We start from the raw sequence: 18460 nt of genomic DNA, 5'->3' as shown, positions 1-18460 counted from the left end.
TACACATTCCTTCCTTAAAAAGGGTGCCCTTGAGGGGGACCTTCTTGTACATTCTGGTGGCAACTTCTTGTGGAGCTACAATTATTTCAAAATAGAAACTTTTTTTTTAATTCCTTTGTTTTCCACCTAAGTTGTGACTCTATATGTCCTTTCTGTAACTTTTTGTTCATGATAATATTTTATTTTCAATATACTTTACAATTTAAAAACTTTTTCCCCATAAAGAGTTTATCTTTTGATTTGATTCCATCAGTTTGATTTAGAAAGCAACCATATTCTTAGATAAGCCACACTGCTTTAATTCTCAATTATTTGTCTGCATTTAAGCCTCTTTAGTTCTAAAATATTTATTTCCTAGAGTTCCCCATTTTGAAGGAACACAAAATAGTCTGTACACATTAAGTACTTAGAACAGGGCCTAGTACACAGTAAGCACCTAATTAATATTCACTACTGTTATTATTACTATTATTACAATTTTCATAGAAAAGCTACTCTCAGGGATTTTCATTTGTTTTCTTTCTTCTCCATACCTCACTTGCTTTGTACCTTGTTAAGATATCATATTTCCTTCTGTTACAAAGCAAAGAATCCAGAATCCTGGTGCTTGTCAGAACCTGAATGATCATCTGGCCATCCTCTCATCATATATATGAGGAAACTGATGCCTAGAGAGCAGGAGTCACCTGCTGTTCCAGGGTCACACAATGAGGCAATCGGTCAACAGGACTGGACTGGGAATTTACATAAAACCTATTCCCTCTTAGAAATTGAACTTTTAAAACTGCCCAAGTCAGGCCAATTCAGTGGTGCACATTTGCAGTTCTTAAATAATATCTGAGGGGGAAAAAATGGGTTAACTAAGGAAAGAAAAATCTGTCCAATTTCTAGATGCTCTAAATTGTTGACCAAGGACAACAGCAACTTTCTTCTCTTTTCCTTCCTTTTCCCCCTGCTCCCTTTCTTTTGCCACCCCCTCTCTTTCTGACATTGCAAACCTTGAGGGTTTCCTTTTTTTGTCTTTCAAGCTAGTGAGTTGCTAGACCAAACTTAAGTAGGATTTTTCAGGCATTACAAGATATGGTAATAAAGACAGAATCAACCAGACCCCTTGAAAGAATGGTCTGTCTCTTTAGGCAGGGAAATCTCTTTCTAAAGTAGAAATTCCACTGCACTGCTAAGAACTAAGAGATTGCCTTTTTTCTCTTCCTTTTTTAAAGAAAGTTTGATTTACTGAGGTATTGGGTTGGTCCAATATAATTTACAGTAAAATTCATCCTCTCTAGATGTGTAAGTTTAAGTATTCTAACAAACATGTACAGTCATATAACCATCACCAAAATCAAGATACAGAACATTTGCAACATCTCCCCAAAGTCCCTCACAGCTCTACAGTCAACTCTTCCTCTACCTTGGGCAACCACCAATGTGTTTTCCATCCTTATAGCTTTGCCTTTTCCAGAATGTCATGGAAGTGGAATGACACAACAGGTAGCCCTTTGAGTCTGGCTTCTTCCACTGAGCATAAGGAAGCGGGATGCATCTGTGTCACTGCATGAATCAGCAGTTTCTTCCCTATTATTGTTGAGTAGTATTCCATGTAGGGATGTACTACAGTCTATTTATTCACCAGCTAAAAGACACTTAAGTCATTTCCAGTTTGGAGCTATTACACATAAAGCCATATGGCATGGGACTGCCAAATCACTTTGGAGGACAGTATCAAACTGCTTTCCAAAGTGGCTGGACCACTTCATATTCCTACCAGCAATGTATGAGAGTCCAGTTGCTCCGTATTCTTTGTCAGCACTTGGCATTACCAGTTTTTTCCTTAATTTTAAAGAAAGTCTCTCTTTTAGCAGGAAAAAAATGTGGCAGGAAACATTTTTATCACATTGAGCTATTGTTGAAAGTTGAAGCAATTTTAGCTCCTCTCTTCCTCTTAAAATCCCTAAGTAACCCACCCAGAAATTCTAACTCTACATTTATATATATATTCAGAACCTGACCACTTCTCCACATCTTCACAACTGAGCCTCTATAACCCACCTGGTTACCGCGACACTGCCTAACAGCTGACCGCACCCTCTCTCATGTCCTCAGTGTGACACACTGACCTCCCTGCTGTTCCATGAGCACATTATGCACCTCCCACTGGTATCTTCTGCTCTGTTCTCCCATATACCTTCCCGGCTAGTAACTCTCTTCCTTTAAGCCTTCGCTTCAATCTCATCTCTGTGAGGCCTACCTGCTGAACACTGCAACCCGTCTTTTGCCTCCCCTAAGTTCATCTACGTTTTCTTTTCTTTATATTAATGACTACCCTCTAACATACTCTATACTTATTTATTTTTATTATGTTCATTATTTATGGATGGCTTCCCAACCTAGAAGATAAGTTCCATGAGTGTCAGAATCTTTTGTTTTATGTAAATCAATATATTCCAACTAGATAGACAAGTGCCTAGAACACAGTTGAGATAAAAAGTTGCTCAATGAAAAAACTAAAAACATTGGCTTTGGAGAAACAGACACAGAATACAGACTTATGGACATGGGGAAAGGGAAGGAGAGGGTGAGATGTATGGAGAGGAACATGGAAACATATATTACCATATGTAAAATAGATAGCCAACGGGAATTTGCTGTATGGCTCAGGAAACTCAAACGGGGGGTCTGCATCGACCTAGAGGGGTGGGATGGGGAGGGAGATGGGAGGGAGGCTCAAGAGGGAGAGGACATATGTACATCTATGGCTGAGTCATGTTAAGGTTTGACAGAAAACAGCAAAATTCTGTAAAGCAATTATCCTTCAATTAAAAATAATTTTAAAAAACTGGCTTTGGTGTCTATGACAACACCAATTGGAAGATAAGTATTGAGGCCGGTGTTATAAAAAAAATAATAAGAGGAGTAGAAAATAAAATTTCTAACATGTATATTGAAACCACGAGACTTAGTTTCTCCAAACATAAATCTATTTGGGCAGCATTCACATTCAGAGTAATACAACTATATATATATATATATATATATATATATATATATATATATATATTATATGAGAAAGCTCTCCTATTAGAGAAAATTAATGAAACTAACCAGGATTGTATATGCAAAAAATATCCTGGGACACCAACTATCTAGGCTTTTTTCTTTTTATAAACTTCTCCATCTGTGTAAGACTGCCCCAGCCTGACTGCCAATTTTATTTTCTTAATCCAAGTTCTATTCTCATTACCATTCCATTTCTATTTTTTATCCTCAGGGAAACACAGAGCAGTTACTGCCAGGGCATTCTCACATCTTCCAAAGAAATGGCATAGGTGTTAATCTTGTATTTATGTTTGATGTGGGTAATGATGGCTGTGACTGGAGCTGTAGGTTTATTAATATGCAGGGCTCTCACCTCATTAGTGGCGATGTATGTTTTGAAGTTAAGCTGCAATATTTGCTGTAATGTTGGATCTGGCCTAACAGACTTTCTCACTGTTCATTTTCTTTGTTTTTACTCAGTCAGTACATGCTATGCTTACAGGGCTCACACAAATGCTTTTTAATAAAGACAATTTTTTTCCACAGTAGTTAATCTTGGTGGATGTTTCAAACAGTTTTAATAATTATGTCTTCATGTGATATCACATGCTTTTCTTGAAGAAAAGATTTTCATAATTTTTGACCTAGTAATACAAAGTAGAATAAACTCTCTCCCTGGATTGATTTGGAAATGAGATAAGCTTATTAACAGAATAAAGTGGTTAATTCTAATAATGCTGCTGCTACTGCTGCTAAGTCTCTTCAGTCGTGTCCAACTCTGTGTGATCCCATAGACGGCAGCCCACCAGGCTCCCCCATCCCTGGGATTCTCCAGGCAAGAACACTGGAGTGGGTTGCCATTTCCTTCTCCAATAATTCTAATAATAGTTATTATATAATTAAAACATACCTGCACTAGTAATATCTGATAGTTTATAAAAACTTTCGTATATATCACATCAACTAGATTGTTAAAAGAACAAAATAAACATCAGTAAAACCTGATTGAATATAATATATGATGATCCCCTATGGGTTGGTGGGATCTTGTACACTTCAATTCCTAAAAAAATTTCCACTTTACACAATACACAAATAAACTGACCTGCACCAGACTAACAAGGCCCACAGGACGGACGGGTGGCCCGTCACTGCTGCTGCTCAGGCTTTGTCCTGCTCTACAGTCCTCATGGGGTTTTGCTCTATAGGAAAGGCTCAATTTTCAACAGCTTGTCTGGAAGCCATTAACTATCTTTTACAATATAAACTCCACAATATATTATATACTTCTATATGCATAATTTTTTTTAACAGTCACAAATCCAGGACCACTGTACTTCAGGGAAGCCACTGAAATGTGAGAGACAGTTTGTCCTCTTTACTGAATACATATCCATTTCTTAGTCTTCTGAAATTTGTGTTCCTGAGTATAAGGATCCTGGCTTTTAGGGACAGCGGTTGGTGAGGAAGAAGCCAACTGTCAGAGGAGAATACAGGTACTTAGACAAGACAAAGGAAAGGAGGCTTAGCCCGCTCATGAGTGTTTGCCTTTCCCTGTCTTCATTTCGCTCTGTCTTCTCACAGCGCTTGTACCAGGCTCCCCGCAGCCCCTGCCAGAGAAGGACCACTGTCTTTGATTTGACAGCATGAAACATATTCAGCTAGAACTCCCCTCACCATTCATTTCGAGAAAGCAAAAACAAGGATATGTGCTTTTATGAAGGTACAGCAATAAGCCTATACAGCATAAGTGTATAAAAAAAGTATATTACCTATTTAATTGCTTTAGCTGAACTTAAAAGCTCTGATCTTTAATTGCCTGATTGAACTGATCTAGAAAGCTACAATTTTTTAATCAAGGAGAAAATTAAATAGCTTTTGGTAAATATAAAGGCATCTTTAATCTTATTTTTATGAAATCCAAGTTATTAAATATGGACAAAACCTCTAAAATATTAAGTTAACAACTACTCAATCTAGAGTAAATTTCTCATTACAAAGCTTTACAAAAGTCTCCTGGGACACGTGGCTTCTTCCACTTTCCAGTAAAAAACATGTACTTTTAAATCCAGAAGGTAAAATTTCCACAAATAACAATGAAACTCAAAAGCTAAACATACATATTTAATAAGGTAAACTACGACAGCACACTGTTTCTATAGCTGAGGACCCATAATTACTGGGGAATAACTGTCCATCTGCACCGTAATTCATCAGTCTTTGCATTGAGAGAGACACAGACGCACATTCACTTATTGATACTTACTTAACACTGAATATATACCCATTACTATACATAAAATAGATAACCAACAAGGAACTACTCTATAGTACAGGGAACTATACTCAATATTTTGTAATAACCTATAAGGGAAAAGAATCTGTATATCTTTGTACAAATCTGTGTATATTTGTGTAAAATCTGTGTATGAATGAATCATCTTGCTGTATCCTACACAACATCGTATACCTGAACATTGAATACAACACACTGAATACCTGAACACAACATCGTAAATCAACTGTACTTCAGTTAAACAAATAAATTAAAAAAATGGAAACTCCTTGAGAGGGTTAGTGGGCCCACTACCAGAATCCCCACTTAGCCTCTCACCGATAACCTTGACCCATAACCAGTGGCATCTTATAGTGGTTACTCTCTGTGGGAACTGGACTGGCTAGCACAGACTGAAAAGAGAAGTGCAGGCTTAGGATTCCTTTTTGAAACTTCTATGACCTTAATCAGTCAAACCACTAACGCCCTCATACATCACTGATCAAAGAACCCTTCTCAGCCCAAACTGCATCCAGAGCTGGGGAGAAGGACCTATCTGCCTCTGAGAGGCTTTGCTCAGCCACACTTGCCCACAGGGACACAGGGTGGTTGCACAGGACTCTAACCAACTCTTCAGTCTTTATTTTTAGATGCAGACATAAATCCATTAGACATGTCTATCAAGACACCATTTCAAATGAAAAATTCCATTATTCTTCCAGACAAAAAGTGAAGCTAAAACCAATGGTTTTAAAGAAGAAAAACAAAGATGACTGCAGAATAACTGAATAGCATTTCCCTATCTACTATAGTTCTTAGTGCTACTAAGAGTCCGCATAGAAAGTTATTATAAGTGAGAATTCCCTATAAGCCAGAATTATGTTGTATGCCCAGAGTACAGGATGAGCCTAAGGGTCACTTTAATAATAACATTTGCATTTCCATGGCAAAGGCCTTTAAATTAAGGTTCTGCTGCTGAGCACTGATGACTTCCTTGAGTTCCTTTGTCAAAAGGATAGCAGATGTTCATAAAAATCAATAAAATGACAAGAACTGACCACTGTGCTAACTCCTATTAAAATGGCTATAACCACTTTATGGGTTTGCAAGTGTGGGGCAGTTGGAGTACAGGGGAGGAATATAAGTCATATTACATTAAAGACTGTTCTCTTTTAATCCTGGGGAGAAAATGCTCCACTTTTTCTCACCCACCAGATGTACTAACATGTTTATTTATTCCCAGGAAGAATAATTCTGACACAGTTGGTTCACTCTCTCTACATGTAACTTTTGTACCAACTATATACTCAGAAATAGAGTGGACTGGCTTTAAAGAAAAACTTGGTTTATAATTCCATTTAATCAGCATAAACACCTTCAAGAACTGAACTGAAAGTTTTGCATGTCAATATCTACAGACCCTCTCCAAAAGAGGAAGGAGAATTTAAACAAAAATTTGCAATCACTAGGATATTAAAACTACAACCACAATCACAACAAAAAACCCTTAGTGACAGATGTGATGCTACAACTGCAGGCATCGGTTGTTTTCTCTCTCATAGCTTATACCTTAAAAACAAACAAAACTTTCCCTTAATCACATCTAATGTGTATGCTGTTGCATTCTCCAAATGTGCATAAAGCTAGGCTGAACAGATGTGTAAACTTAAACAGTAGTTACTAACATTAGGCCAACTTGCAGTTGCTTTTTTATAGTCTGTTTCTCACTTAATAATTTGCTCCAAATGAATTCAGACATTTTGGGAATATTAAAAAGTGCGAAAGGAGGTTCCTTTTGCAACATTCAACAGTTACCTGGTAATTCTTTTCATGCATTCTGTTAATAGACTTAGGAGACTAATTGCTGATGCATTCACCAATTCCTTCAAGTTTCACTTTCAAGGTCTGTGAAGCTGCCTCTTAAGAAACAGTGCATGAGGATAATTGAAATGTTAACAAAAGGAAGGGATACAACTGCTAGAAAGTGAAGGCTTTTCATTAACTAGAGTTAAGAAAAATAAGATCCTGTCATTTCCAAATACTGTGAAATACCATTTTATGTGTTTCGTAAACATCATTCACAAAAAAAATATAATACCAAGTATATAATCTATATCAGAGCTGTTAAGGAATAAAATTTTTTAAAAATAACATTTATGAAGGCGCCATCTTACTATCAAATATATCACCTGGCTTAAATATGAGATCATCTAATTCACTTTAAAAATCAAGGTTTCCAGAGAGCCCCCCACCCTACCCCCAAATAAGTCAGAGCTCATAAGCTCACTACATACCTCTATGTAAAATCTTTAAACTCCACAAATAAGTAAGGCCTTTAACAACCTAAATTTAAGAAAGAGAAAACGGGTCAATGATGGTTTTTATGAGGAATTTTCCACATTTAAACACACAATCATATCCACCATAATTTCTTCCTTCAAAAGTCTGTTAACCAACAAGCATTTACTGAACACCTTCCATGCCGGGCACTGTAGGGATACTGAATGTACAAGCTACAGGCTCCTTCACTTAATAAACTCACAATGTTCTGAGGATAAGGTACGAAAGAAACGAGTATGTGCGCACACAGAGCGACTCGGGAGTCCAGTCACACCAAAGTTCTCAGTGCTAGTGTACAGGGGGAGGACAGGGACAGGGAAAAGGGACACAGATTCTCACTTATTTTCTATACTTCTGCATATGAAAAAAAAGTTAAGTCATGACATTTATGACCAAGGAGAGACATTCCTTTTCATATTTACTTTTAACTGAAGGATAATTGCTTTTACAGTATTGTGTTGGGATTTCTGACAAATATCAACATGAATCAGCCATAGGTATACCTATGTCCCCCCTCTCTTGAATCTCCCTCCCACCAAGGAGAGACATTTTTAAAAACTTAACTAATGAAGGCAATGGATGGAGTAAAGGCTGCTTCCCCTAACAACAGTCAGGAGGGCTTTATTGAAGTGCCAGGCTCTGAGCAGCAGATCCCACTGATGTGAGGAAAAGTGGAAAAAGCATTCAGGCCAAGGTAAAAACGTATGATCAGAGTGTTGGGGCAGTGTAGTTTTCAAAAACATCAAGGTCATGAACGACAAAGAAACACTGAGACACTGTTCTAGATTAGCAGAGACTAAAGACACATGACATCTATTATAATGTATAATCCTAGACTGGATGCTGGACAAGAAAACTTTTTCTTGTGGTCTATAAAGGGTATTATTAGACAACTGGCAAAACCTGAATAAGGACTGTTGATTAGGTAATAATGATGTATCAGTGCTAATTTTCTGATTTTGATCAGTATATAGAGGTGATTTAAAAGAATATACTTGTTCTTAAGAAAAATACACCTGGAATATTTAGGAGTAAAAGGTCATGACACTTACAACTTATTCTCAAATGTTTCAGGAAAACTATATAGGGACCTCCCTGGTGGTCCAGTGGTTAAGAATTCACCTATCAATGCAGGGGACACAGATTCAATGCCTGGTCTTGGAAGATCCCACGTGCTGCAAGACAAGTAAGCCTGTGTGCCAAGCTGCTGAGCCCATGTGTCACAACTACTGAAGCCCGTGCACCCTAGAGCCTGTGCTCCATGAAAAGACAGCCACCGCGATGGGAAGCCTGTGCGCCACAACTAGAGAGTAGCCCCCACCTGATGAAACTAGAGAAAGTCTGAGCACAGCAACAAAGACCTAGCATAGCCAAAAATAAAAGTAAATGATAAAATTAAAAAATTTTAAATGTGTGTGTGTGTGTGTGTGTGTGTGTGTGTGTGTGTGCGTGCGTGTGTGTGTGTGTTTAGTAGTTGTGGTGCACAGGCTTAGTGCGTGCTCAGTCACTTCAGTCGTGTCTGACTCTTTGTGACTCCATGGACTATAGCCTGCCAGGCTTCTCTGTCAAGGCATTCTCCAGGCAAGAATACTGCAGTGGGCTGCCATGCTCTTCTCCAGGGGCTCTTTCCAACCTGGGGATCGAACTTGCATCCACCTGTGTCTCCTGTCTTGCAGGCAGATACTTTGTCCACTGAGCCACCTGGGAAGCCCATGTTGTGGCTCAGACTACCAAGGATCCGCCTGCAAGGCAGGAGACCTGGGTTTGATCCCTGGATCGGGAAGATCCCCTGGACATGGGCATCGCAATTCACTCCAATATTCTTGCCTGGAGAATCGCATGGACAGAGAAGTCTGGTGGGCTGTAGTCTATGGGGTTGCACAGAGTTGGACACGACTGAACAACTAACACACACACAAACATACATATGTTTAAGCAAATGTGGTTAATTGTTAACAATTGGGGGGTTTGGGTGAAGCATCTTTGGGAATTCTTAGTATTTCCAAATAGTAGTTTTCTGGAAGTTTAAAATTATTCCAAAATAAAAACTTTCCCCTAAAACATTTTAAATGACATTAGGGTAGAAAACAACAAAGTGTGTCAAGATGATGATCCTCACAAGCCATTCTGACCGGCTGCTGCAAGCCTGTGTGTGGAAGCATAATATCAAAAGGGCACGTAAAAGAAATAAAGAGAGAAAATAAAACCGTCTGGGTTAGATTTTGGATTTTTAAAATTTAATAGCCCGAATTAAGAATAATTAGTTGAGTAAGATACTGAAAAGAAGATGTTTCTGAGACCTTAAGTACATGGGGGACAGTGCTACCTTCTATGTGGGAAATTTAATCATTAAAAGTCTCAAAAGTCTTTATATAGAAGGTGTTATAAAAGGAGATGCATATGTTTTTGTTCATACCCACTGGTCCTGTATGCACATGAGTGTGAACTTCACAACCTGAAGGCTTACCATTCATAACTAGGTATCAGATACAAAGGACACACCACTATTATTAAAGATTTGCGGCAAGAATTTGTAAACGTCCATCATAATAGACATTTTTAGGTGAGTCAGGAATATAAGAAAAACTACCATTATGAGAAGTAATTGGCAATTTACATATCTTGAGAATGATGAAAAGAGGGTTGGGGCTAAATATGCAAGGATTTTAGTTGATCAAAAAAGATTAAGAGCAATATTAAAAATAGAAATATAAAGGGGAAAACAATTTATAAATACGAAAAATGCAGAAGATAAAATCTATATCAATTAATGCTGAGCAGAAGTTAACATATTTAATTATTCTGAGTGGAATGTACTCCTGAAAAATTTGCTAATGCATTATAATCAATTCTATGATATATTTGTCTATTTTAAGAGAACGGAATACGTATCTATAGCAAATGATTTCTTCCAGAATTCAGACTAAGTGGCATTACAATAAAACACATGTACTCTGAACAGTAAGATAATTAAAAAAAGAAAATATTAAAATAGCAATAACTAACACAGAAGGAATAAACAGGACAAAAATATTTCCTTAAATGCTTGTAAAAAAATAACATCAACAATAAAAACAATATCTTCTTTGAGCAAAGGACAAGGTCATCTTATTTAGTAATCACCCTCTGAGTTCTGGAAACAAGGTTAAATTTCTCAACATAAGCTTAGTTGAATATTATAAAGCTTTCCCATTAAACATAGCTCACCACTAAAAATTAGTCCCACAGAAAATGAATAATCAGAAAACATACAAGGTGAAGTCAATCCACCATATTCAGATTACTGGGCAGAAAAAAGTAAAACAAATACTGATTTTATGATACTTGCTAAAATTAAAAGTTTTATTGGAGATTCAAAAAAGAAAATATTCTTCCAACTTTGCCAAAATAGACTACATTTTCCTTTAGAAGAAAAATAAGTGTACAGGGAGCTAGCAATCTGTTCATTGAAAACCTAGAGGGTATTATTGGTATTCAGTAAGCCAGGTTTCACAACAATGGCTTGATGAAGCCTTGACACTAAAAGTGCTCATATCTGCTGTCAATCACTCACTGCTTGACACGTCAAGTGCACATCGTTTCAGGGACGACTTCCATCAACATAAGCACTCACAGTGCACAGTGTCACTGCTTCAGAAATTAGAGGAAAAATAAAATGTGTTAGGTGGCAGGGAAAGGCAGAAAGGCATTCTTCTTTATAGGAAGCCCAGATTCAAACAAAGTGGGAAAAAATCACTGAGCAAGTTGGAAGGCTGAAATCAACCAGTTTATATGGACTTCTTTTTCTGGGAAAATACTCTCTTGCCATACATCCATCAAGAGAAAATGTGAACAACATATTATAAAGGCTGACAGGGGTGTATTCTGTAATGAACCTTGGATCTGTGGGCCTGTACAGCATGCCAGACTATTAGAATTCAGAAAATAAAGTTACTGTGGGGAGGAAGAGATGCCAAGATGAGGTTCTACGACATGAAAAGAATCTGAAGCAGTGTATATTGTTACTCTCGTATTCTTTCATTTGTACTTCTCTCTTTTACTTTCAAACGTTGTTCTTCCTTTCATTTCCTCCTCTTTTTTTCTCATTCTCTTAGGAAAGCAGAGGGAAAGAGTATGGGGCCCAGAGTTAAACTGCCCTGGGTTCTGATTATTACTGATTAATTACAGAACTCTAGGCAAGCTATTTAACTCTGCTGTACCTCATCTCGCACATGTTTAAAATATGTACAATAATCTATAGTTACCGTGAAGGTTAACTGGCATTTATTTCAAATGCTTTTCACTAAAACCATTGTCATATTTTTGATTACTCAATAGGTAAGCCCTGTATTAGAGTTGGATTTTTTTTTTTTTTTCTTGACTCCATTCACTTCACAGGCTTCCCACTTCAGGAGAATTGAAAATACCAATGGCCTTGTGTGGCTGCCCTACACAAGAGGGAGGCAAGATTTATGAACTCCAGGAAGAACAAGCTTCTCTTCTGAAGAAGGCAGGTTCCTATTTTAGCCAAGTTTGATAGATAATTGAGTATAGAGAACTCATATACTTTTTTCTTTTTCAATTGGTATCCCTCTTTTTTTTTTTTTGCCTTTATTATGCGTGTTATTAAACTTTAGAGCCAAGAACTGCCAAAAGCCACAAAGCATTCATTCCCCCTGAGATTAAAAGAGGAAATGAAACATTTTTATTTTCATCTAAAATGGTGATTTAAGTACTCGAATTTCATACTCATCTACCTAAACATGTAGATTAGAAGCTACTTAGCAGCAATAGCATCAGAAAAGAAAGTTCTCATCACCCTGGGCAGTTCACACTAATAATTGGAAAGAAAAAAGGAAAGCTGTGAATTACAATGAACTAAGACTAAATAAGGGTCCATGTTGGATTAAAGGATTTGAGTTGTCAGTTTGATGTATAATGAATGTGAAAATCAGCCATTTAATTAAATGGTACATGGTATAATCACTTTGTTCTGCATTAAACTGCTTAAGTTATCAGAGTGCCTTTAGGTTAGCAACTGTTTACTATTACACCACCCATGACTTCTCTTAGACACTGTTTAGCCTATGTTATTCCAAATTTGAAATCTGGAGTTTAAATAATAATGTTAATTTAGTTGATATATTTTGTCAGTTTATTAGTGAATATAGAAAAATGGAAAACTTCTTTTAATTACAAAGGAATAAATTCCTAGATACAGATGGTGAAACAATTAAAAACCAAGTACATAAAACATATACAAAAATCTTTAAGACCAAAGTAGTATTTCCTTGCAGACGGTTTTACTTTAATAATTTAGGCTTTAAATGTATTTTCTAATTGTGTGCCTGTAACTACAAAATGTCAATAAAACAGCTTTCTTTTTGAAGAATGTGGAAATTTTACTGATTAATAAGAGTAGTAAGATCGCTGCAAACACATGAACTAGCACAAGTCGGAATATGCAAGAAATTCCCCAGCGGTCCAGTGGTAAGGAGTCGGCTCTTTCACTGATGAGGCCCAGGTTCAATCCCTGGTCCAGAAACTAAAATCCTGCAAGCCGCATGGTGTGGCCAAAAAAAAAAAAAAAAAGAGAAATCCATAAGCCTGAAAACTGTCATGTTTCTATGTCATTATTATAGGTTGGTCTACAAGAGGAAGAAAGGACAAAAACGATGAGAGAGTTAAGAAGACCCTGGCAGTCAGTAGGGATTGAAGAAATAGAAAAACAAAAAATCCTAAGGCTGTAAGGAGAATAACGCCTGACTAACACAAATAAATCACCCACATGTCATAGAGTGGAAGCCATAGACTCACCGCCACTGCAATTCTTCCAAGGACATGCTCTGGAATTTTTCTATATACATCCAAAGAGCCTCCTGTGGAGACAAATATGTTGTATTACAACAATGAAACCACCAGAACAGTGCACTGGGCCCCTCCTCTGACAGCTACTGTGAGACTTTTTTTTTCCTCTACTTACAACATGAATTGGATGTCTAGGGTAAAATTAGCTTTCTAGTCCAATTTTATTTATGATACAATCGTAATTCCAGATGAAGCATAACTAGACACTTTCATCTTATTCTCAAGTGTATAATCATACACATGTAAAAACTGAAGGAAAGCAGTGAAGGACCAGCTAAGTATCCGTACTTTACATAAACTTAAATACATACACAAAACTAAAGATCGACAGGACGATCATATCTAGGTATCTCACTTGTGTTAACAGTTTTCTCAAAGGTAAACCAAGACCTTATCTTAGAATTTTCACATTAACCAAACAGAAGCTGGTGAGTATAATGTTCAAAATACATATAAAAATTAATAAAGTAAAATGGCAATGTTAACATCTACCTAAATGTATGTTAACCTTCAAATTACGTATCATGACAAGCAATCAACATATTCCAAAGAAGCTATCTTAGAACAAAATAGTTTTTTGTTTTTTTGGAAATTCTCTGATACTATTTTGAAAACTACTTTATGAGGTTAAAAAAAAATCTCTTTAGTCATAATATTTTTCAGTAAAATGGTATTCACTAATATGCTTCACCTTTACCAAATTGAGCTTTTGGCGGTTTCCAAAAAATAAAATCATTAGATTATAAACATGATAAAGACAGGAGTCATGTTGTTTCGATTTTTTATCAACCTAGAAATTAGCACAACTAGCAGAGAGGACATATTCTGTATCTGTCAGATGCATAAATAAGTGAATTTAAATCAACATGAAGTTTATCAGATAGGTTAAGTTGCTCTGAAAACATTTTCAAAAGAAGGGATCACAAACCATTTGCGGCAACAATAACATGATTAAAATAACTGCATAACTTTCCCAGGAAACTATTTCAAAGGAACCAATATTCATTTGGAAGTATAAATTTGAGTATGCTTATTAAATATTTAATCTTACACAAGTAGTATAAGAATTTCAGGAAGTTATGCAAAGAAACACTACTTTACTCCTACTAATGATATGATTATATGAGAACTATTTTAACCACATGCAATAACATTTCTTTGAGTCAAGGGTGAGACTTACAGTCTTTCAGCTCCATGAAGGAATTACCCAAGATATCTGAGAAACAATTTTTGTTTCTATTATAGGCTAAAAATTCATATTTAACAATTTACCACTAGATGATTTGTAAGTATGCCTCATAAGATAATAACATGGAGCATATTATCCTCTTCAAATGCAGTTAACTCTATTTGGCAAATACAAAATTTTTTATGTGAAGTTTTCCTAAAGCTGAACATCAGAGAAAAAATTATTTTTCCCTGTAAAAAATATTACATATATTCAATATATAAAGAAACTGGCTTTGTATTTATCCTGTTTAAAGGAGGAAAATGATCACTTCTTGCAGCAGCTTTGGCTTATATTTTTCAGATTCTGATGAGAAGCTAGAAAGCCACAGTATGACTAAGCCTTATGCTTTGTCTCTGGGTGTTACTGGGAAGAGAATGAAAAAGACACTTCTAAAAAAAAAAAAAAAAAAAGACACTTCTGCAACGAGGTGAACCATATTTATTTACTAAAATGGCATTTTTATTATATATGCAATAAAAGTGAAAACATGGTAGAGAAAACATTTCATGTTCTCATTGATCTTTCAGATGAACTGGCAGTTGTAAGGATAAAAAATCTCAAGAATACCAAGCTTTACATGTTGGTATTTGGAATGCTCAGAAATAGAGTTTAGCAGCCAATCCCCTATGACGTGAACAGCTCGAGTGGCTCAAAACTAGGAGGTGCAAATCTATTCACATATACTACTATACTACTAAGAAGTCCTAAGAGGAGATTTACTTTTACATAGGCTGTAAATCAGGGCCTAATTAGCTAACAGGACAATAGTCAACAAGCTAAATCAAAAAAGGCAAAGATTAGGTTATTACCATTATTAGTAGAACAAGCCAAAAAGAAATCCCATTTTGAGGTAATTCACTGGTCTTTGTAAATATCTATTTAATCTCAGTTATATTCCACTCTCCTTAGCCATCCATATGGGGAAATCTTTACATAGCTGGCTTTGTTGTCATCACAGATTCATCTTGTCTTTGACACAATCATTAGATCCACTTAGAATTAAGAGTTCTGGGACTTCCCTAGTGGTCCAGTGGCTAAGACTTCACACTCCCCATGCAGGGGGCCCTGTGTTCGAGGTCAGGAAATTAGATCCCACAGGCCGCAACTAAGAGTTTGAATGCTACAGCAAACATTGGAGATCTCGTATGCCGTAACTAAGACCTGGCACAGCCAAATGCATGCATACATATATATATTTTTAAAAAGACACTCAAGAGCTCCTACTAAGTCAGATGAGTTCTCGTGATATTAAATAATTCTTATCAGGCTAAAAACGGCAGAGGATTTTCAGTTGAATTTTTACTGAGTTTTACTATCATTTCTATCGTATAGGCCTATTCCCAAAAGGCAATCCTTAGACTCATCAAATCTCAGCACATTAGTGCTGGAGGGACATTAAAGATCAGTCCAATAACTTTATTTGACAGAGGAGAGAAACTGAGTCCTAGAGAGTGGGGTGTTCTAGTCACAGCCATGAGTCAGTTGAGGCCAGAACCCAGGAAAGACTGGAGTCTTTGAACTCCAAAGATCTAAAAGGTTTCCCCATAACACACAGCTTGAGAATCACATGTGAACTTTTTAGTCTCACTGAAATGAGACTATATGACACACACTCAGAGAGACAGTTTAATCTTAGCTGTGATATTGGTATGCAAGGCATGTAGAGACTCATTTATCTGTTGCATGTTTGGTTTGATCCTTTTCCTCACGACTCCAAGATCATTGGTCCAGGTCACTGTGATCTGTCACTTTCTTGCATTCCCCAGCCTTAGTCAGTCATTTCCTTGCATGCTACTATCTACCATGAGAACTAGGAGGAAGAATGCTAATAGAATAGCAAAAAACTCACTCAACTGCCAAACAACTACACAGTTCTGTTGATGAAGTGGGGCTATCATCTTCATGAAATTAAGTCAAAAGAACTCATGGGGTAAGGGCTCTGCTTATCCTAATACAGGGCTACAATACAAAGTAGTATCTTGCATGTGGAATAAACACAGATATGTGGCAAATGAACAAAGCAACATTACTGTGATATTCATCTCAACATTTTCCTTAAAATGATGATTATTACTAATTATTAATTTGGAAATATTAAAATAGAATTCCTGTAGAACTATTCAAAACCCAAAAGAATGATGCCATCAAGATGTTGTATTCAATATGTCAACAAATCTGGAAGACCCAGCAGTGGCCATAGGTTTGGAAAAGATCAATTTTCATCCCAATTCCCAAGAAGGGTAATACCAAAGAATGTGCTAGCCATTGAACAACTGCACTCATCTCCCATGCTAGTAAGGTCTTGCTTAAAATCTTGTAAGAATTTCCAGATGTCCAAGTTGGGTTTAGAAAAGGAAAAGGAACCAGAGATCAAATTGCCAACATTCACTGGATCATAGAGAAAGCATGGGAATTTCAGAAAAACATCTACCTCTGTTTCATTGACTACGCTAAAGCCTTTGACTGTGTGGATCATAACAAACTGTGGAAAGCTCTTAAAAAGATGGGAATACCTGACCATCTTACCTGTCACCTGAGAAACCTGTATGTGGGTCAAGAAGCAACAGGTAGAACCCTGTATGGAACAACTGATTAGTTCAAGATTGAGAAAGGAGTATGACAGGGCTGTCTGCTGTCACCATGTTTGTTTAACCTGTATGCTGAGCACATCATGAGAAATGCCGGGCTGGACGAGTTACAAGCTGGAATTAAGACAGGCAGAAGAAACGACAACCACCTCAGATATGCAGATAATACCACTCTAAAGGCAGAAAGCAAATAGGAACTAAAGAGGGTCTTGATGAGGGTGAATGAGGAGAGTGAAATAGCTGGTTTAAAACTATATCTTAAGAAAACTAAGATCATGGCATCCGGCCCCATTACTTCATGGCAAATAGAAGGGGAAAAGGTGGAAGTAGTGACAGATTTCCTCTTCTTGGGGTCTAAGACCACTGTGGATGGTGACCACAGCCATGAAATCAGAAGAGGATTGCTTCTTGGCAGGCAAGCTATGATAAACCTAGACAGTGTGTTAAAAACATTACTCTGCTGACAAAGGTCCTTACAGTCAAGGCTATGATCTTCCCACTGGTCACATATGGTTGTGAGAGCTGGACCATAAAGAAGGCAGAACACTAAAAAATTGATGCCTTTGAACTGTGGTGTTGGAGAAGAGTCCTAAAGTCCCTTGGACAGCAAGGAGATCAATCAATTTTAAGGGAAATCAATTCTGAAAACTCATCAGAAGAGCTGATGGTAAAGCTGAAGCTCCAATATTTTGGTCATTTGATGTGAACAGCTGACTCACTGGAAAAGTCCCTGATGCTGGGAAAGATCGAGGGCAGAAGGAGAAGGGGGCATCAGAGGATAAGATGGCTGGATGGCATCACTGATGCAAGGGACATGAACTTGGGCAAACTTCAGGAGATGGTGAGGGACAGTGAGGCCTAATGTGCTGCAGTCCATGGGGCTGCAAAGAGTCGGACATGACAGGGTGACTGAACAACAATTATTAATAGTAAAAAATGTAAATCTGAAGCCACAAGCAAGAAATTCAGAAGCTCTCTTAGCCTCTTCCTGTTGAAGAAAATTAACAGTCCTTTCTTTCTTTGCAACATGGGTTGTGGGGGAAACAATTTACTCCCATGATGGTAATTCAAATACATGTACATAAAGTCTCACATGCTGTATTTGGGTATTTCTGAGTGAACTTAATTTTGACTTAATGGAAA

General features: G+C 37.0%; 1 protein-coding gene across 2 annotated transcripts in view; it reads right to left on the bottom strand.

The window, feature by feature from the left end:
• MAP2K5 (mitogen-activated protein kinase kinase 5) overlaps positions 1 to 18460 on the bottom strand; it is a 280907-nt gene that overhangs the window by 140064 nt on the left and 122383 nt on the right. For both annotated transcript variants that reach the window (XM_005893296.3, XM_005893295.3), the window contains exons 12-13: positions 13448 to 13509; positions 7606 to 7654 (exon numbers count right to left, since the gene is read on the bottom strand). In XM_005893296.3, the coding sequence (XP_005893358.1) occupies positions 7606 to 7654; positions 13448 to 13509 (111 nt within the window). The remainder of the gene's footprint in view (positions 1 to 7605; positions 7655 to 13447; positions 13510 to 18460) is intronic.

Source organism: Bos mutus, chromosome 10, assembly GCF_027580195.1.
Source record: "Bos mutus isolate GX-2022 chromosome 10, NWIPB_WYAK_1.1, whole genome shotgun sequence".
In the NCBI taxonomy this organism is placed as follows: Eukaryota; Metazoa; Chordata; class Mammalia; order Artiodactyla; family Bovidae; genus Bos; species Bos mutus.
Note: the sequence above shows the minus strand (reverse complement) of the source record. Positions and strands in the feature narration are given on the sequence as shown.